At 40.2% G+C, this 23,148-nt stretch overlaps 1 protein-coding gene across 4 annotated transcripts in view; it reads right to left on the reverse strand.

The window, feature by feature from the left end:
* The window catches only part of grid2 (glutamate receptor, ionotropic, delta 2), a 577,686-nt gene that overhangs the window by 490,510 nt on the left and 64,028 nt on the right, over positions 1-23,148 (reverse strand). For all 4 annotated transcript variants that reach the window (XR_010897547.1, XR_010897548.1, XM_067413614.1 and 1 more), the window contains exon 2: positions 22,709-22,864. Coding sequence is in view for 2 of the 4 variants with exons in the window: in XM_067413614.1 (XP_067269715.1) it covers positions 22,709-22,864 (156 nt within the window). In the remaining 2 variants the exon portion in view is untranslated. The remainder of the gene's footprint in view (positions 1-22,708; positions 22,865-23,148) is intronic.

Consider the following 23,148-nt stretch of genomic DNA (forward strand, 5'->3'; position numbering starts at 1 on the left):
TCCGCGAACACAAACAGGAACTAGCTTCTGATAAAGCCTGAAGTAAGTGATCACGGGCACGCCGGGAGTATGGCAGGGCGACGCAGCGTCTCGTTCCCTCAGGGAACTAGGGTTACATACGTAACCTGAGACGTTCCCTTTCGGGGAACTCGAGCTGAGTCGAAACGCTGTGAGAACGCTTATACCCACATCGCCATAGGACCAAGTGTCTCGTATGTGTGAAGCCAAAGCGCACACGGTTACGAGAGTACCTGCGCCCCAACAGTAGATGCCAGGTCTAGTTCGTAGAACCTGACGAAGGTTAATGAAGACGACCATCCGGCCGCGTTGCAAATATCATGGAGGGAAGCCCCCGACAAAAGTGCTTTCGAAGCAGCCATACCCCTGGTAGAATGCGCCCGGACAGCCAGTGGAGACGGCTGCCCGGCCGCCTCGTAAGCAAGTGAAATGGCCTCGACCACCCACTTGCTCATCCTCTGCTTAGATACAGGGGCCCCCTTCTTAGGGGGCCCGAAACAGACAAATAACTGATCAGTCTTTCTCCACAGGGCAGCTCTGTGGACATATGTATCCAACGCCCTAACAGGGCACAGCAGATTTAATCTTTCCTGGTCTGACGTCGAGAACGGAGGAGGACAGAAGGCTTGGAGAGTGATGGGGCCCCGTGGGCTCGTAGGAACCTTGGGGACATGACCCGGCCTGGGATGCAGAAAGGCTTTCACCATCCCAGGCGCAAACTCTAAACATGAGGGTGCTACAGACAGGGACTGAATATCTCCTATTCTTTTGAGAAATGAAATGGCCAACAGAAAGATGGTTTTTAGGGTGAGGAACTTGTCCGAAACCTCCTCTAAAGGTTCGAACGGTGGCCCAGACAAGCCCCTCAAGACAATGGCCAAGTCCCATGCTGGGACCCTCGAATGCATAGCCGGCCTCAACCTCAAAGTGCCACGGAGGAAGCTTGTAATTAGAGGGTGTCTTCCCAGAGACACTCCACCGAAAGGGACGTGGAAGGCACCCAAGGCCGCCACGTACACCTTTATTGTGGAGGGGGTCAACCCTGCCGAGAACCTTGCCTGCAGGAACTCCAGCACTGTACCAACCGGGCAGTTAACTGGGTCCCACTGGCGTTCTCTGCACCATGCTGAGAAAAGTTTCCATTTCAGAGCGTACAGCTTCCTCGTGGATGGAGCTCTGGAGTGAAGGATGGTCTCTACGACCTCGGCCGAGAGACCTTCCTCTATGAGCCTAGCCCCCTCAGAGGCCAGGCCCACAGTTTCCACATCTCCGGGCGTGGGTGCAGGAATCTCCCGCCCGCCTGAGAGAGTAGATCCCTCCTGGTCGGAATCTCCATCGGAGAGCCTCCCAGGAGAGATATCAGGTCCGAAAACCATACTCGGGTCGGCCAGTACGGAGCCACTAGAAGTACCTGGGCCCCGTCCCGGCGTACCCTCTCCAGAACTCCTGGAAGCAAGACAATCGGGGGGAAGGCGTACAGAGGTAGCCTCGGCCACTCCTGTACCATGGCATCCAACCCCAGCGGGGCTGGATGGGTCAGAGAAAACCACTGCGGGCAGTGAGAATTCTCCGCCGAAGCAAATAGGTCTATTTCTGCTCTCCCATATACCTTCCATAGGAGCTCCACCACCTCTGGGTGGAGTCTCCATTCCCCGGGCCTCGGCCCCTGCCTCGACAGGCTGTCTGCTTCCTGATTCAGGACCCCCGGGATATATACTGCTCTGATTGACAGCAATTTCCCTTGGGCCCACAGGAGGATCCGATGTGCCAATTTGTTCAACGGACGGGACCTCAGACCCCCCTGGTGATTTATATAGGCGACCACCGACGTGTTGTCTGACCTGACTAGCACGTGGTGGCCCCTGAGGTCGGGCAGGAACTGTTTCAATGCAAGAAACACTGCGAGCATCTCTAGCCGATTTATGTGCCAGTGCCGCTGATGTTCCTGCCATAGACCCTGGGATGAGCGACCACTCATGGTCGCCCCCCAGCCCGTGAGAGAGGCATCTGTCGTTAGCGTTACGCGACGAACATGAGCCCCTAACACGGGACCCTGAGATAAAAACCCCGGGTTTTTCCACATGACCAGAGCACGTAGGCATCGCCGCGTGACTTTGATCGTGCAGAGCGGATTTCCCCTCGGGGAGAACCCTTTTGTTTTGAGCCACCACTACAGTGGCCTCATGTACAGTAGGCCAAGAGGTATTACGTTGGACGCTGCTGCCATGAGACCTAACAGTTTCTGGAACTGCTTCACAGTGATGGCCCGGTCTAGCTTCTGCTCTTTGACTGCTGCCAGGATCGATGCTATGCGTGTTGGCGATAATTGCGCCCGCATAATTACCGAATCCCCAGTCCACGCCTAAAAAAGTGGTTCTCTGAGCCGGAGAAAGCACACTCTTCTTGGCGTTCAGCCTCAACCCCAATTTCGACATGTGTGCGAGAACAGCATCTCGATGCTGAACCGCCATCTGTTCTGTATTCGCTAGAATCAGCCAGTCGTCGATATAATTCAGTATGTGGATGCCCTGCAGACGCAACGGCGCCAGCTGCATCCACACACTTGGTGAATGTGCGGGGTGACAGAGCTAGACCGAAAGGAAGTACACGATATTGGTATGCCTCTCCCCCGAAGGCAAACCTCCGGAACTTCCTGTGATGTGGAAGGATGGAGACAAAATACGCATCTTTGAGGTCTTTGGTGACAAACCAATCCTCCGATTTGATCTGCGACACAATCTGTCTGAGTGTGAGCATCTTGAACTTGAGCTTGGCCACTGAGCGATTTAAGAGATGCAGATCTAATATCGGGCGTAAGCCCCCATCCTTCTTTGGCACGATGAAGTAACGGCTATAAAACCCAGACTCCCTGCTGGGAGGAGGAACCCTTTCTATAGCCCCCTTTCGCAGGAGTGTCTCTACTTCCTGTGCCCTCACCAGAGCCTGCTCCGGGCCCACCTCTGTAGGTAGGACACCGCTGAAAGGAGGTGGCCGCCCTTTAAATTGAATGGCATACCCCCTTTCGATTATCTGCAGGACCCAACGAGATATATTTAATAGACGTTTCCATTAGTCTAGAAAATCTACTAAGGGAACCAGCCTCTCGAGGCTGGCCTCTGGTGTACTTTGAACAGCAAGCACAGTGCCCTGAAGCGGCGGACCGGCAGGGAACGACTGACTTGACTGCTCGGGAGCCCCCCGAAGGGGGAGCGGACCACCCTCGAGTGGCCCGCGGGGACCGTCTGCGCCCCGGCATTGCGGCGGGGTTGGCAGCGCGGCCCCCAGAGGGCGCTGCAGGACAACGGGTACCGTAGGCAGAGGTAAACACGGTTTCCCTTCGGAGGGGACTACCCTCAGCGTCCTTTTGTTTCCCCTGCCCTCCGAGGAGGGGGCGGACCACCCTCAGGTGGCCCGCGGAGACCCTCTGCGCCCCGACATTGCGGCGGGGTTGGCAGCGCGGCCCCTTGAGGGTACCGAAGGAAGACGGGTACCGTATGCTGAGGTAAGCACCGTCTTCCCACGGAGGGGAAACTAAGGGAACCAGCCTCTCGAGGCTGGCCTCTGGTGTAATTTGAGCAGCGAGTGCAGTGCCCTGAAACGGCGAACTGGCAGGGAACACCTGACCTGACTGCTCGCATGCCCTCCGAGGAGGGGGCGGACCACCCTCAGGTGGCCCGCGGAGACCCTCTGCGCCCTGACATTGCGGCGGGGTTAGCAGCGCGGCCCCCTGTGGGCACCGAAGGAAGACGGGTACCGTGTGCTGAGGTAAGCACCGATTTCCTTCGGAGGGGAAATGCCAGGGACGATGCAGCTGAAGGCGAGAGATAGCTCACAAGCGTCTCTTCGATCTTCGGCATCGCCCCATAACCATAGTGTCTCAGCCCAAATATATTACTATATGCAGATGTATGTGGGCTGAACACTCTATATGATACCGGTTTCCTCCATGACCTAGACACCTCGGTGTGCAGGTCAGGGAAGAACGGCAGGACGTTGATGCTTTGCACGAGAGGGCAGGAATCGCTCATCTAATTTCGTTTTCTCTGATTTCGATGGGATTCAGATATTTCAGCCAGCCAGTCGTTTCTTATTTTTATATTTAACCTGGCCACAGCTCTCGTGAGAACCTCAACTCACTAGCGGGTGACTGAAGTGGCGAGTCTTCAGTCGCGATGCTCTCAACATCCACCTCCTCAGAGCTGGATAGTTGGAGCACCGGTGCCCCGCCCGGGGAGGAAGAGACCGCAGAGCGGGCTTCCAAACCCCGAGACGAGACACTGGACGATACAGGTGAGGGCTGAGATAAGGCTGGGCCCGTCTCAAACCTCTCTGTAAAGTCCATGTGTGAACCCCACGACTGAAGCCACCGCTCTGCCTCGGCAGCAACGGGACTGAGCCGCGGGGAACACGAGCCGAAGCACCCTCCTCGAAGAGTGCCCGGCGGGAGCGCAGCATTCTTAACGGAAGCCGCTCGAAAAATGCTCGCAAGCGGCCCCCTCAAGGGCTGCCTGAGCGTGCTGCGCTCCCAAACAGCCATACACAATGAGTGTGTTTCCCACACGCAATATATATATTTTGAGGGCAGGGATGAACACACTGTGAAATGCTGTTCACTCGCCATAATCTCCTTTTTCTCTTTATGTTATAAAATATATATCAGATATATTTAACAAAGGTGGAAAATTCTCTCTAATGGACAGACAAAAACACCAAATAGACAGACAGGTTCACACAGATCGCTTACTGAAGGCACAGAAGCTAGTTCCTGTTTGTGTTCGCGGACCTTTTATAGTCTCCGGTCGATGACGTCATCACGTCGGCGACGTCATCACGTCGGCGACGTCATCACGTCGGCGACGTCATCACGTCGGCGACGATCGATCTCCCGATGGATTGGTTCTACACGCGCTTCACGACGCATTTACGCAGAGGCGTTCTCACAGCGTTTCAACGCAGCTCGAGTTCCCCGAAAGGGAACTGCATTTTAGGAGGGCACATGTGGCCAGGGGCGATTCTAGGATTTTAGCCTTAAGGGATTGAGCCCTTTGCAAGTCTTGTGAGTTGCATTGGTCAAGAATGACAGGATGTTTCTAGCATTCACTGTGAGAAACTGAGGGTTCAACTATATATTTAAATGTAAAAAAAACAACAACAAAAAAAACACATGATGTATGTTTTGTTAATAGATGTATATTGGGGTGCAATTATCGGGGTGATTCATGCGGAATGGAGAACTGGCTGCTGAGGAGTGACGGATAAGAGCAGGGTTTGTCCCGCCCCATGCTGCCCTAGAGAACATTGCTGCCCTTGGTCTGCCACTGAGGGGTGGATAATACAACATACAATGATCTTAACAACTTTACAATGACTGTTAGCAGGATGATTCAGTGATACAATCCCATGAGCTGCTTTTTTTCTTTAAACATGGAGAGAGATTGCAGATAGACCGTTTAGAATAACCTACTGTGTGACACTGTGCTCCATTTTCGAGCATCATCACAGACTGGATTCACAAAGTCTAACAAAGAAAGTGAATGCGGAGGCTGTACACACCGTATAAATGCTATTTCTCATAAAAAGACATTTCAATAATGTGCTTAACCTCCTCATTTAATGCCTCAGCCCCATCTAACCTCCAATTTCACATCTCTTAACCTTCAACTGTGAGCTAAGAGATTATCAGAGGACAGTAACATACGTTGCATTCACTGTCATCAATCAATGATGAATATTAAAGTTCATGATCTTATAGGTTCAGCATCCTAAATAGCCTTTATCGGTAGGGTTTAATAGCTGTATGTTCATCTATGTTCTATAAAAGTGAACATTTCAATCAAACAAAATTGGCATCATACTAAGTGTTATTCAGTGGCCTCAAAAAATATCTGGACACTTGCACCACTTAATAATGCTTATTACAATCTCTAAAAGGATAACACAAGCTCTTTTCAAGCAAACAAACAAAACATTTTAAATTATAAAATAAAAAAAATTTCTAATAATAATGATAATGTTAATTATTATTATTGCATAGTCACAGATAGTCAAGAAGAGGGTTGGGTATTGTTTGGGTATTTTATGATGCCGGTGCCTAAATGGTGCCTTTAACGATACTTAAAAAAAAGCTCATGTTATCCACCGTCGTTTTTGAGCCACAAAACGACGGTGGATAACATTAAAGAATGGCTTTTTATAGATTTTTTTTTTTCATAAAAAAAAAAAAAATCTTTTTTTTTCATAAAAGAAAAGTTTAAAGTATACTTAAATACTATATAGATACAAAAAACTATTTCAATTTTAAAATTCACTGTAAAAGCTAAGCCACCTAACCCAACTATATGCCTAATTTAACACTAAATAACAGCACTAATAGTGATATTACAGCACAAATAACAGCAGTCTGTAGTCTTGGTATGCTACAAACCAGCTTCAGTTCAGCATTATTTTTGCATTAATATGACCATATAATTTGCCTAAATATTTTAGAATGCATCGCCTTATATTTTATAAATATTTTAGAATGCATTGTTTCCATGGGAACGCGTCGTTCTTCTCACATGACACACATCAGCCGCAATAGCGCTTTATGACAGCTCAGAGCTCAGCTGTATCGGTTTATTTAGTTTTTTCTTTTCAAAATATTCACAAACCTGTTACCTATGTCATGAGCTATCTGATATTCTGATTTTCAAATATCTGTAAGTGAATGTGTTTTGTCATAATGACCATGTTAGTTTATCTATAATGCGCGATGGGTGCCACAATGTTAGTTTGCGCCTCAGAGAATCGGATCTGTCGGATTTACATCACGTAAATTCATCCTCGCCTCACAAAATACATAAAAATATGCGACCGGTGAACTTGGAGAAGAATAGAGTAAACTATATAGTAACTTATTTAATGTGTGTCTGATATTAATAAAACAGAGTCAAATTATAACTGTTAGAAAGGATTGTTATTGCCACTTAGATAGACATCATAGTGTATGTTTTTGCTGCTAACATTACGTATGTGCATTTAAATGTCTGAAACCTAAAATAAACATGATGTGGTTGAAAACACTGAATCGTTGTGATATGCGACGAGCGCTGAGCGCGTCAGTCTCTGGCTCAGTGCCAACCAAAGCGTGAAAGCACGTTTGATAGCACCGAAGAACCAAAATCTGCGTTCTGATTCGGTCCAGTACATACCGGATGTATAGGTACCGGTGCTATATGCTGGCAACGGGTTTCGGTACCCAACCCTAGTCAAGAATCACCAACCTATGATTAGCATTACCATTTCCATAAATATAGCCGATTATCTGAAGGACATGGTTATTCACAATCAGATCTCCTTGAATTATTTCCTTCTGCTTGAAGGCTTCTGACTCATCCTTTCACCTTGAGGCCTGGTGGTCAGTAATTATGAAGATAAAGACTGAAACTATGCAGAATTCCTTATCTGATTAATTATTGAGGTCCTGATTTATACAACCAGTGTCTGAGGAGATCACTAACTCAGTCAGCTGACTGACAGCCTATCCCAGATGCCAACAGCTGGGGATTCTAATCACTGGCAGAGTGATGAACGACACTTGTGTGTTGGCAAACAGGGCTTTACAGCTGCCAAAAGAGATGGGGGGGAGACGTGAAGATTACATGAGGGACAGTGTCAGGATAAGAGTGTGTCTGTCTCTTGGATCTACACTGAATAGCGTTTGGTGACAACACATGGTTTCACATTTCAGCACAAAACCCAGATCATCCCAGGATCATCCACTGACACCCAACTGCTCAAATGAGAATTAAAACTGGGGCCTTTGAATAAAGGAGCTGTAAATTCTTGAGGACGGTGCATGCTGTGCATGCATGGTTGTGAGAGAATCAAGGCCTACAGAACCCTTTCAAACCTTCTTTCCTTGTCTGAGGAACTCTTGACAGTGGAGATCAATAGAAAACCAGTAAAGTAAATGAGCTAAGGTCAGCCATGACTCCTGAAGACAATGTTTGACCTCCAGAGGTGGATAAATCAATGAACAACTCATTGAGTGATGCTTAACCTTATTACAGTGGAGTACAATCTGATGTGAACTTTGTGGTGGGGAAACATTAGGCCAGTTTAGTAGAATGGTTAACATCTGACTAGTTTGGATAACCCAGGGACCACAAAGGTAAAAATTATATACTCACCTAAATGATTATAAGGAACACCTGTTCAATTTCTCATTAATGCAATTATCTAATCAACCAATCACATGACAGTTGCTTCAATGCATTTAGGGTTGTGGTCCTGGTCAAGACAAACTCCTGAACTCCAAACTGAATGTCAGAATGGGAAAGAAAGGTGATTTAAGCAACTTTGAGCGTGGCATAGTTGTTGGTGCCAGATGGGCTGGTCTGAGTATTTCACAATATGCTTTGATTTTCTGGGATTTTCACGCACAACCATTTCTAGGGTTCACAAAGAATGGTGTGAAAAGGGAAAAACATCCAGTATGCGGCAGCAAAAATGCCTTGTTGATGCTAGAGGTCAGAGGAGAATGGGCCGACTGATTCAAGCTGATAGAAGAGCAACTTTGACTGAAATAACCACTCGTTATAACTGAGGTATGCAGCAAAGCATTTGTGAAGATACAACACGCACAACCTTGAGGCGGATGGGCTACAACAGCAGAAAACCCCACCGGGTACCACTCATCACCACTACAAATAGAAAAAAGAGGCTACAATTTGTACAAGCTCACCAAAATTGGACAGTTGAAAAATGGAAAAATGTTGACTGGTCTGATGAGTCTCGATTTCTGTTGGACATTCAGATGGTACAGTCAGAATTTGGCGTAAACAAAATGAGAACATGGATCCATCATGCCTTGTTACCAGTGTGCAGGCTGGTGGTGGTTGTGTAAGGGTGTGGGGGATGTTTTCTTGGCACACTTTGGGGATTGGCATTAAGGGGCCCTTTATGACGACCATGTACCCATCCTCTGATGGCTACTTCCAGCAGGATAATGCACCATGTCTCAAAGCTTGAATAATTTCAAATTATTTTCTTGAACATGACAATGAGTTCACGGTACTAAAATGGCCCCCAAAGTCACCAGATCTCAACCCAATGGAGCATCTTTGGGATGTGGTGGAACTTCATGCCCAGTTTAGAGCCACGTTTGCAATAATATCTTTCTCAGTATAAATATAAGTAATATAGTATATTTCTGTGGAAAATCAATCAATCAATCAATCAATCAATCAATCAATCAATCAATCAATCAATCAATCAATCAATCAATCAATCAATCAATCAATCAATCAATCAATCAATCAATCAATCATTCAATCAATCAATCAATCAATCAATCAATCAATCAATCAATCAATCAATCAAAACAATGTGTTGTTTTGCCACATTAATTGGCCAAAATTTCTTAGCAAACACTGCTTGTTACTAAAAATACTTAACCAGTCCATTCACAAAGGAATATGAATGTGTGCCTGAAATCCAAGACATAAGCAGTGATGGTGGACAGATGCGTGACTTGCACTAATGAATCAACACTACCTTTCATAAGCCCCGGGTCATTATAATTCTCAGAGTCATTCAAATCACTATGAAGGGAACTGCAGGCTTATTTGTATTCTGTTTTTGTGCTGGAGGGGGAAGGAAGGCCAGTCGGCAGTTTGCACAATCAGGTTCCCAGCAGAGTGGAGGCGGTCTGGTCAGGAGAACCTAATTCTCTCTCACACAACGGCTCAGGGGGATCAGGCATGAGAAGTGTCATTACGGTGACAGGGTCCAATGGAATGATTTGAAAAGAGTGCGATTGAGGTTGAGAAGGAAATCTGTGAAATAAATGAGAGTTATTATTTCTGCTGTAGCTGTATGGAGAGAAAGACAGAGTGGGGAAAAAAAGAGATGGAAGGAGGCAGGCTGCTTAGTGAGAGCAAGAGGCAACCGCTTTAGCCTCAGGGTGATTGGACCTCTCTTTTCAGACAACTGAAAGCTGTGTCTATGCTTTAACATAAGACAGTGAGCGCACACACACACATACACACAAACACACACATTCAAGTCAGGATGTGTCAACAGCATGAATAACATTACCACTTTAAATGCGCTACAAAATCATGCCTCACAGAAATATCAAATGCACCCTCTGCCATGTCGTTTGTTGTATTGAATTAGTTATTGTATTAGGTATTGCCGAGAACTCCATGCGGAGTCTATGAAATCATTATACTGGAAAGAAAATTTCACTTTATTATACTCCGCCAATTGCTTTTCTAGTCATTTTTTCCCTCTTTGACAATTGTTTTCTTCTGTGAAAAACAAAAGAAGATATTCTGAGTTTTTGTCCATACAATGACAGTCATTCAGTTCTAAAAGTTCAAAATATCTTATTTTGTGTTCCACAGAAGAATGTCATGCAGGTTTGAAACAGCACGATTGTGACTAAATTATCACAATATTTTCATTTTTGGGTGAACTGTCCCTTTAAGCCTAGTATATGCAAATTTAGTAAGGTGTTAAAGTATAATATCCTCAAATATATTTTGAATTTGAGATTTTTTCCCCACAATTAAATCCAAAAAGCTATTAACTTGCATAACACTGGTGTTTGAGACCATCAAGTGCTTGACTCCTCTTACAATAATCTGTGTGCTAATCATTTCCACCATTCGAGCCAAATTCACACTCACGGCTCAGACGGACGGCTCTCAGCAGGAGTAGGAAGCCGGCTACCCCTCCTGCGATGTCCAATAGAGACATTCCGCCAGCTGCTGTTTTCCTATTTTCCGAAATGTCCGTCCATCATTCATTGGAAACTTTGAAAGTGCCAGTTTCCCCATTGAAGAAGTGCCAAACTTCACATTTGGAAGGGCCGAGTTCCTCTGAGATGTCACCAAAACACAGCGGCGGGGTTTTACCCAGCTGTCAGCTGTAGAATGCCATCATAGCATCGCTTTATTACAAATGTCAGACTCACTGCTGGAAACACCCCCCATTGATTAGAGGCTGGATAATTGGATTGTGGCTCTACCTCAGAAACACTGGCTAGGGGCAATTAGAGGGTGAAGACCATGAAAGGCAATATGCATAGAAGAACCGGACAAGATGATCAAGAATAAAACGTTTGGACACAAGCTCTAGTTAAGAACACTGCATTCTTCTGTACATAATTACGATATAATTATAAAATATATTATATTAAAATATGTAATTGTATACAATGGTAAAAACTAGTAAATCTATATCTAATGAATCTGCTGACATGAGGGCAGTAATAATCTGGCATATGTTCAAGTCACCTAGAATCATTGTGTAGCATTTGGAGGTGGTATTTATTTCAGGTTCATTTGTCTGGCATGCTGGAATAACTTAAGATGCTTGAGGCTTTCTGAGAGAAACCTGCTTAAGCCCGAATCCCTCTCTTTGAGATATTTTAAAACTAGATGCTTTTTTTGTGTGCAAAAGTCATTTGAAATAGCCGAAGGCAAAGTTTAACAGCTGTTACTCCCAAAAGTGTTATCGACTTAGTTGATTTATGGGTTAAGTGATTAAAAAAACGAAACTGTTCTTAAATATCAACATATTTGCAGCAGAGTCAGCCTAAATTAAGCTTACCTTGCTATTATGTCATCAATAATGAAAAGCCTCAATTTAATAGCGATTTAGTGACAAATCCATGAAATTAATAACTAATCAAAAACAGTGATGATGGGGCAGAACAGCCTGAATCCTCAGGAACAACTTTATCCAACTCTGAAAAAATTATAAATAACCATTTGACCTTACAATATAAATGTCAATTTTTCCTATTCTGCTTCACAATCGTCCTCATTAAAAGTTTGAAGTGATGCAACAATCAGGGGCGTAACTAGCAATTTTGGGCCCTATGAAAGAATATGAGCTTGGGCCCCCTATCGTACCAAACATACAGGCCAACCTATAGTGATCCCAAATTATTGTCAGCATTTGAATTATATATACACTACTCAAACAAAAGTTTGAGAACGGTATGATTTTTTAAATGTTTTTAAAGAAGTCTCTTCTGCTCACCAAGGCTGCATTTATGTTATTAAAATACAAAAAAAGTGTGAAAATTGTGAAATATTAATCAAATGCAAAATAACTCCTCTATGTGAATATATAGTAAAGTGTAATTTTTTTCCTGTGATCAAAGCTGAATTTATTAACATTACTCCAGTCTTCAGTGTCACATGATCCTTCACTTATCATTCTCATATGAGGATTCACTGCTCAAGAAGCATTAATGATTATTTTCAATGTTGAAAGGATTTGTGTAAAACTTTTTTTAGGATTATTTGATGAATAGAAAGTTGTTGTTTTTTTTTAATTCTTTTTGAGAAAGAACTTAAAGTAATACATAATTTATTCAGCAAGGATGCATTCAATTGTTCAAGTGACAGTATAGACATTTATAATGTTGCAAAAGCTTTATATTTCAGATAAATGCTGTTCTTTTGAACTTTCTATTCATTAAATTATCCTGAGAAAACTGTTTTCAACACTGATAATAATCATAAATGTTTGTTGATCGTCAAATCCTCATATTAGAATGATTTCTGAAGGATTATGTGACTCTTAGACTGGAGTAATGATGATAAATTTTGCTTTGATCACAGTAATAAAATATATATTTTTAATGTATTCAAATAGAAAAATATATATATTTTACATTGTAAAAATATTACACAATAATGCTGTTTTTGCAGTATTTTGTATCAAATAAATGTAGCCTTGGTGAGCAGAAGATACTTCTTACAAAAACATTTTAAAAATCTTAGGTAAATCTTAGGCCCATAGGTAAATAGCACAATAGCTGCTTCTCATCTCCATTCCTCCAGGACCTTCTCCTTCCTTCCTGACCTTCATATTGCCCTTCTCAAAGCTGAGCTTTGGTTGATACAGTCTTTGCAAACTGATTGTTTCTGTTGCTCGTTTAACTTTTATCGTAACACAGCTGTTTATGTAACAGAGGCCAGCTAGTAGTAGTTGCTGTGCGAGTAAACCTCACTCCTATGACCTCAAGAGACGCTCTAGCGACTGACACTAGAGGTTACAGCCTATAGCCTCCTTGGTAGAGCATCCAACTCTCATGCCGGCGGACCCGGGTTCAAGTCCCAGTCCGAATAGTAGGGGTTGCATTTAGTTAGCTAACTTACACATCACATCTTGTACTTTGTGACTGTTAAACTGAAGCGTTGTGCTGGAATTTGCGCTCAGCAGCAGTGAACATAAAGCCCGCGGAACGTTGTGTGTGGTTTTTTTTAGTGTTTTTTTTAGATCATTTGTTGTTAATTGCATTATGAGTCACATTTACAAAAACCAAAATGACATTCTTTTTATTTTCAGTGTGTAACCTATTGAATAGACTATCTCTGTAGCCTCGGTTTTGATGAACAGACTTATAGTTTGTTGTCGAGCGCGAAGACATCTCTAATTTGACAGTTTACCATCTGATCTCACTCAGTGATTGTAGGATACGCAGAACAGGACGGAACCATGCAGTAAATGGGGGGAGAGATTTTTTGCCAGAAATGCAGAAATAAGAAATCGTTTTCTTTTATTTGTTACTCTGGTAGATTATGCATTTACAATTTATATTTCATATCTAGTACTGTTACTACTAATAAAACCGACCTCTGGGGGCCCCAAAAGTTCATGGGCCCTTAGAATCTTCCTAACTTTTCCCCCCTTAGCTACGCCCCTGGCAACAATCATCCATTTTTAAGTATTTTCAAATGCAAAATGCCTGAAATGCATTATCATTAATCATTATAACCCATCCCTTTATCTTTCTATATAGTTCTATGTATAAACTGACCCTACATTATAGGTGTCGCTGTCACCAATGTTCATAAAGAAGTAAAACCTCCCACAATGCACCACATTTCATCACAGTGTCAAACACTTGACAAACTGTATATGAGCTATAATAAATGTCAAGCAGAAATATTTAAAAGAAACACCAGTTTTATCACAAAGGACCAGACTGAATTTCAACTGCAATGTCATGATGCCAGGAAGCTTCAGTACATAGGTCTATAAAAAAACAACACCATTATATGGCGGTCTTCTAACAGACACATTGCAATGTTTCTCTGAAAAGTGTTTTCACAAATCCAGTGTCCATAGTGATAAGCTTTTTTAAGCTCATGGTACTAGCCATGAGTTCACCACAAACTTCTGAGGACTCTTTGCATAAAAAAGGCACTGCAGTAAGAGAAAATACACTTGTATTAAAGATATATTTTGTGAATTTTTTTTATTCTAATTTTAGTCTTTGCTATGGCGTATTAAACAAGATGAGTCAATGATGTAACCAAATATTAATGACTTGGGGGGACCAAAGGTAAAAGTTAAAGAATATGTCACTGAAACACAGTGTTGGGTAAGTTACTCTAAAAAAGTAATTAATTAATATCTACTAACATCTACTTACACTAATTACATGCATAACTTATTATCAAGCTTTATCTTTATCATGCATTACTTACTAATTACTTTCTAAACCCCATATCAACCTCAACAGTTTCAACAACGCAAGGATAGACATTAAAACTGCTTTTTTAATTCATTCAAATAAATAATTTTAAATTACAAACATTATTCTTGAACTGACCAAAGTATTCAAATGGAGAAGATAACATTAAAAACACACATTTTTACTTACATTAGATGCTAAGTTACGATTTTGTCAAATCAACTATTGTTTCAGTATATGTGGAATTGCTCTAGTCAATACAGTACTTAATGATATTACACCACAAGTAGCCATAAATAAATTACAGAAAAAATCAGAGTAATCCCTTACTTTACTTTTTCAATTGAAAAGTAATTGATTTACACCAGTAATGGGTAACTTTGGTCCTGGAGGGTTTAGCTCCAACCCTGATCAAATCTCAACTGCCTATAGCTTTCTACTAATCCTGAAGACATTGATTAGCTTGTTCAGGTGTGTTTTATTAGGGTTGGAGTTAGGGATGGGTAAAATCTCACGATAGTGACCAAAATGATCACGGTTATCAATATTCTCACGGTTTTGTTTAAATTAGATTAAAGTGTTCAAAAAAACTAGTGCACAAACTCAACTCAAATATAAGTTTTATATTTGAAAATCAACAAACAACAAATAAAACAAGCAGCTCTATGCACTTTTTAAACAAAATATACTGGCATTTCCAACCCTTCCTTCCTTATAATGACCGCCATCGATAGAAACGCATTATAACACAGCACATATCCATGCATCACAACAGACGTGCACTTTCATTTCATTCAAATGCCTTGCATCTCGGTTTTTTATTGTATTGAATAGACATTACTAATAATACAACTAGTTGCGATCTTCTTGTCTGGACGGTAGTTTTGTATGCTCGATTTATAAACCGGTCAGATGTAAAACATCTCAATTCAATATGTCCCAGTAATTATATATGTGGTGTACATTTTATTTTTATTTTATTTTTATCTATTTAATAAGTGTAAAATGAATATACATTATTATCACTTAAATGTCACTCTTGATAGTCTTGTTCAAAAAACTATTCACTATACATCACTATAGAAATCAAAATTGCGATAATCAAACATGGTTTTAATGATAATTTTATCATGGTTTATTGTGAAACTGGTAATCGTCCCTCTCCTATTTAGAGCTAAACTCTGCAGGACAACAGCCCTCCAGGACCAAAGCAGCCCATGCCTAAGTTCCACCCAACACTGCTGAAACACCCATACTGATCGTCTACTAAATGTGGAGTTTTCTGTGTCTATAGTGGTGGTTACAGCCCTGTTTCTTCAGAATTAGAGGATCTGGTGTTTACAATGCATATTAGCAGTGATTTATGGTGATTAGCCTTCAAAATAAATAAATAAAAAGAATCTATACTGCATTGAGCACATGACTTTTCTTCTCTGAATCTAAATGTATGTGTATGGCCTGTCAATTCACCAGTCATCCTTCAGTGCTTATGACCTTTCATTCAGACACACTCCCCGTTGAGCCAGATGATGCTTCAAAAAAAGGACAGAACAAGATACATCATTGTAAGAGCATACTGTAATTACTGATGTAGGTTCAAAGAGAATCTGTCAGTCTTATTTGGCAGATCAGACAAGCCGCTGTTGGTTAAGAAACCTGCTGCACCCAGGAAACAAGACGCACACATACAAGTATATATACAAATGCAAACAGACATTGCAAGCAGTTAAGATACTGAAGATTAGAAGAAAAAAATCTCACTCTGCTACACTGGTTAAAAACTGGGATTCATCCAAATGGAGTAGATTGAGTCCATCAACACCCCCAAAACTTGCATAACCCTATAGTTCACTCTGGGCCAACATTTCATACAGGCAGTTTTTATTCATATGCTGTTTAATATTGATGATCATGTTATTTTACATATGCATCTGCTTACATATACCATTGTTTGTTTCTGCTTATTATTTTCCTGTGTTTTGAACAGAAGTTTCAGAACTCTTTCAGAAGATGCATAATAGCGGCCCCTACCATATAAAAGTGAAAACAGGGACCAACAGTAGATCAATTTGGTGACCACAGACCACAGGTGACCACAGACCCCCCCCCCCCCCCCCCCCCCATTGATTCTATTTTCCATCATGAGACATCGCTTCCTCACCATTCTATATTTCTTGACTATTTCTTGACTCTTACACAAAAAGTTACCTGGTTGCCTTAAAATTTTGGGTTCATTGAAATGAAATTTTTTAGTTAACAATGAAATTTTTCTTCGAGATTCGACAACTTTTATTAAAATATGATTAAAAGATTTAGTAAGCATATTGGGTAATTGTGTGTGTTTGACGCAGTGAAACATGCCAAATAGTGCTATTTTAATGATTTATCAATTTTGTTATGTTGTTCAGATACAATAATATTTTAAGTTTCTATTTATTAAAAAAAAATTCCTTCATTGTATCAACTCAAATTTTTAATTTCAATAAACTCAAAATTTTAAGGCAACCAGGTTACTTACTTTTTTAAGTTAAACCAACAAAAACTGACACAAATTTTTTACAGTGTACTTTTATTTAAAAAAAAACTTTATGCCAAAAAGGTTCTTTATAGGAAGAAATATCTTGAATGCTTACCAGGTTATTTCAATTTTTCTAGTGAAAAAGTATCTTTACAAGCTGTTTAATTAAAACAAATATATACAAATTGTTGGTTTTTGTTGGTTTAACTTAAAAAAGTAAGTAACCTGGTTGCCTTAATATTTTGAGTTTATTGAAATAAAAAATTTGAGTTGATACAATGAAGGAAATTTGTTTAATAAATAGAAACTCAAAATATTATTGTATCTAAATCACACACAAAAATGATAAATCATGAAAATAGCACTATTTGGCATGTTTCACTGCGTCATCAGAAATAAAACACACACAATTACTCAATATACTTAGAAAATCTTTTAATAATATTTTAATAAAGGTTGTCGAATCTCGAAAAATTTTCATTATATTAATTTTAAATTTTAATTTCAATGAACTCAAAATTTTAGGGCAACCAGGTAACCTTTTTTCTAAATAATTTTTTACAGTGTATAAATTTAAGTAAAAAAATTAAATTCATAAAATGATCCCATGATGGGAACCCCTAAAAGGTCCTATATATGAAGTGCATGGCAAAACCTTAAGGTTCAATATAGAATTAGTTTTATTGTAGGCCGCTACATTCTCATTGGTTGGCACTGCTCATTTGTATAAACTCTTTCTCAAGGGTAACACGCATGGTACAGCATGTATAATTGCTGATCTCCATTAATGTAAAGTCTTGGAATTCTGCCTAATTTACATTTAATAAAAAAGCTATAGGAAACAGATGCAATATGAGACTGATCTATTAATTAGAGAGTCTATTAAATCTGTCAAATCTTGAGCTTATTCTACGACAAAAGTAGTTTTTTTATCTTTTGGCCTTTTAAAAAGTTCCAAGCTAGAACAGATTGTACATGAGAGACTAGCTTTTCTGGTTGCATTTCATCTAATCACATCGAAGGAAGTGGAGTTTGAGGAGATAAACAGATGTTTAAACAAATGAGGTATACATAACGAGGTCCAGAATCATACATCCATACGAAGCAGAAACAACTGCGCTCATGCTGAACCATAACACATGTGCACCTGTAATTAGACTCCCTCACTGAGAATCTTCAAACAAACAGAAGAAAGGATGGAAAAGCATACAAACCGAGCAGAGGATCGCTCTATGTGAGCGAGAAGACCCATCAAAAGCAGAGGGTGTAGCTAGCTAATGCATGCCTCTCCATTAGATAACAGGGGTCAACTACAACATGTCCCATTTTACCCTTCAACTCTGAGACTCCATGTGGCTAAAAGGTTGGCAGCACCGCTGAATTCATCCACACTCAGATGCGAAGGAGAACAAAAGGCTGCGATTCTTGCCAATCGGCCTAACCGTATCACAGACAATTAACTGAGAGGAATGAGAGTCAGAAAAATGTCAGGTAGTTAACAGAGGATGTTACCTAATGATTAACAGCCATGTCATTTTGTTATTTTGGGTTATTTTTAAGTATTATTTTGTATGCAAAGTCACGTATCATTAAATATACATGAAACAGATACTTTGCCTAATGAAAAAAAACTCACACACAAAAAAACAATCCAGAATAAAGCTGATGAAATATAACATAATTCACAATACAGGAACATGTACTCTAAACAGTAGCGTAACATTTTAGCTTATAACCCAACATCTAATTCACTAACCACCTGCAGCCCAACTTAACTAGCCTCTATTTATAATGCCATTGTCATTCTTCTCAGTGCAAACATGCCTCAGCCAGTGCTATTTGCCTAGTGCAATTATTGTTGCGCAATTACCACCCATGCTAAGCAGACTGTAAACAGACTTTTATTGAAAAGAGAGGTGTTTGTGCACAGTTTCTGTTAATTGTGGCAGCAGTAATTCATCAAAATGATGATCGTATAATGGAGAAGAACATCATGACTGGATCTATATCTATGCACGGGGTAGTCAAGCACATTTTAATGATCCTATTTAGATCCTACACAACCGCACTTAGAAGCAACCTGTAAGGTGGAGAATTGTTTAAACCAGTTAGTATGAGCACTTTTTTTGTTTTGTTTGTTTATGCACTATTATTTATCCTTCAAAGAATCTTGCATGCAAATAAACAACATACTAACATAATCCATACTTGGTGAATTCCCCCGTGTAATGTTGTCTGAGTTTAGTTTTTGGTCTGTTTCAAACCATTCAAATCAATATTCAAAATACTTCGAAATAAATAAGAAGCAGAGTTGGTAGTATGGTAAAGAGTAAGCAGAGGAAGAAGCAGTAGGGAAGTATTTTTACTTTTTACTCAAGTACATTTTACTTTATCAGTATTTTTCTTTGGAAAACGCTATATTTCAAAGCATAACATATAATGTCATACTTTTTACTGCACTACATTTCATCAATAAAAATGTTGTTGTTTTTTTTTTTACATTTAACTCTTAATGACATTAACATATAGTACTTTCTTACTTGTACTCAAGTAAAATGTGTATTACTTTTACTTGAGTAAAAGAATACAGCACTACATTTTTAATGTAATTTAAGTATTAAATGGTACTCAATATGAAACGCAGTGCAGTAAAAATTACAATATTATGTTTTGGAATGTTGTGAAGTAAAAGTTTTCCAAAGAAGAACACAGATAAAGTGCATATCCTTGAAAAATAAAATTACTCTACTACTGTCCGCCTCTGATAAGAAGCATATAAAACTTTCTATTAGGAGAGAGTGGGAAACAGTGGAATATGCCAAAGTTAGATTAAGTGCTAGTTAACTGAACTCTGCAATTGTATAGAACACAGTGAACTTGCTGATGCATGAATGGCAACATTCCAAGGGCCTTGTACCTGTCCCTTTTTCTCGAAAGATAACAGAAAATGGCCCTGCTCCAAGAACTAACGGCACTAATTTGAGGAAACCACAGCATCGTGGTATTATATGATCATTCCACTGATCTTAAATCAAATATAAGTGGCTGAGATAATGCTGACCTCTGAATGCAATGAAAGTGTTGGATCCAGACAATTGCATAACATCAGGCCGAGTGAGCATATAAAGTGGAGGACTGAGGCAAGACTTTATTCTAATGATTAAACGAGGCACCTCATTTTGCCATACTTACCCTTTAAGTCAAGGAATTTTAAGTTAAATTCATGAACTTAGGATCTCATTACAAATAAAGGCTTCATAGGTTCAGCCAAGCTATTTACATCATAATACATATATTTTTAACAGCAAGTAAACACATGCAGGCTATTCATGTTTTTTGTCTTATGCAAACATTATTTGACTCTCTGGAGGTAGTGGCTCAGAGCAGAATGGTGTCCGACTTAATGAACATCATGAACAATGTCTCCCACCCTCTCCAAGGCATGTTTGCTGAAATGAAGAGTGCATTCAGCAACAGAGTGATCCATCCACGGTGTAAGATAGGGTGCCACTGAAGGTCATTCCTGCCTACTGCCATAAGACTCTATGATTCTTCCGCTGTGTGCATGAAACATTGACTTGTTTTGACTCCTCTGCCTACAACTGTTTGTTTCAACAAACTGCTTTACATTTGCTCTGTTTACAACATTTATTACCCTCCAGTTCATGTGCATGGTGTAGTTTTGTATATGTTACGCTGCAATCTATCCATGCGATTTATCTATCATATAGTTCTTACTAACCTAAAGTACATAGCTACCTCACCCATTGATCTATCTCACCTCTCTAGTCTCTACCATCCACCGCTTTATCTAACCTACCTGGATACCCAGGCACCAACCTGCTCACGACCCACCGGTCTAACTAACCTACAGTACATATCTACTCACACACTGAATAATCTGGCTACCCGTCTGCCGATTTGTTTAACATTTCCAGATAGCCACTCACCAATCAATATAACTTACCTATACCCAATGACCGACCAATCTATCTAACCTACATTACATATCTATCTACCCATCCGCTGATTTATCTAACTTATCAAGATACCATGGCAGTAGATAAATCTATCTATCTATCTATCTATCTATCTATCTATCTATCTATCTATCTATCTATCTATCTATCTATCTATCTATCTATCTATCTATCTATCTATCTATCTATCTATCTATCTATCTATCAAACCAACCAATGTATCTAGATACCAAACATCAATCTTTCTAAACTATCTATTTAACCTATCTAGATACTAATTCACCAATCTTTTAACCTATCCAAATACCAACAATCAATCATTCTAACCTATCTAGATACCAACACACTAATCTATCTAACCTATCTAGATACCAACACACTAATCTATCTAACCTATCTAGATACCAACACACTAATCTATCTAACCTATCTAGATACCAGCACACTAATCTATCTAACCTATCCAGATACCAACACACTAATCTATCTAACCTATCCAGATACCAACACACTAATCTATCTAACCTATCCAGATACCAACACACTAATCTATCTAACCAATCCAGATACCAACACACTAATCTATCTAACCTATCCAGATACCAACACACTAATCTATCTAACCTATCTAGATACCAACACACTAATCTGTCTAACCAATCCAGATACCAACACACTAATCTATCTAACCTATCTAGATACCAACACACTAATCTGTCTAACCTATCTAGATACCAACACACTAATCTGTCTAACCTATCCAGATACCAACACACTAATCTATCTAACCTATCCAGATACCAACACACTAATCTGTCTAACCTATCTAGATACCAACACACTAATCTATCTAACCTATCCAGATACCAACACACTAATCTATCTAACCTATCCAGATACCAACACACTAATCTGTCTAACCTATCTAGATACCAACACACTAATCTATCTAACCTATCCAGATACCAACACACTAATCTGTCTAACCTATCTAGATACCAACACACTAATCTGTCTAACCTATCCAGATACCAACACACTAATCTGTCTAACCTATCCAGATACCAACACACTAATCTGTCTAACCTATCTAGATACCAACACACTAATCTGTCTAACCTATCCAGATACCAACACACTAATCTGTCTAACCTATCCAGATACCAACACACTAATCTATCTAACCAATCCAGATACCAACACACTAATCTGTCTAACCTATCCAGATACCAACACACTAATCTATCTAACCTATCCAGATACCAACACACTAATCTGTCTAACCTATCTAGATACCAACACACTAATCTATCTAACCTATCCAGATACCAACACACTAATCTATCTAACCTATCTAGATACCAACCCACCAATCTCTCTAACCTATCTATCTAATCTAGATACTAACCCACCAACCTTTTAAACTATCTAGACACCAACCCACAAATCGAATCTAATCTAATCTTGTCTGTCTGTCTGTCTGTCTGTCTTTCTGTCTGTCTGTCTGTCTGTCTGTCTTTCTATATCCATATATCTCTCCATATATCCAGCCACTCACTTTTGAATTAAGGATGCACATATTGGATTATCAGCATTTTTGGAATTGCTTTTCATTGTTATTCCAGAGAGGCTCACATTAAAGGGGATAAGTCCAGAAAGGTTCACGAGTATGTACTCAAAAGAGATATAAATAATCAGATAACGTACCTTCCTGCACTGCCTGGAAAGGGTTGTTTCCATCTACAAACTCCACGGACACAGTGATCTTCTCTGTCTCCAGGATCTCATTGTTGAGGTTGAGATCTGCCACCGCCATGCGGAACACCTCATCATCCTTTTTGGCAGACTCATCAAAAATGGCCCCTAAAACAAGATGATGTATTAAGATTCATCAAATGGTTGACAACTGGACACAGATTATTAGAATGTTGAAATTATTAGAATCCAAATTGCTCCATAATATTTTTATCCTATTCCTGACCAATGCAAACTCTCATTTGATAGACACTCTAAAAGGTGTTATTTATATCTATAGCAACATAGTAATATTTGAAGTAACAGTAATCTCTAACAGCAAATGTATCAAGTTAATTAGCTAAGGTGTTAACATAATGCAAACAACAGAATACATAAATATAAAAAAGTGT

This window comes from Pseudorasbora parva, chromosome 13 (genome assembly GCF_024679245.1).
Source record: "Pseudorasbora parva isolate DD20220531a chromosome 13, ASM2467924v1, whole genome shotgun sequence".
NCBI classification, from domain to species: domain Eukaryota; kingdom Metazoa; phylum Chordata; class Actinopteri; order Cypriniformes; family Gobionidae; genus Pseudorasbora; species Pseudorasbora parva.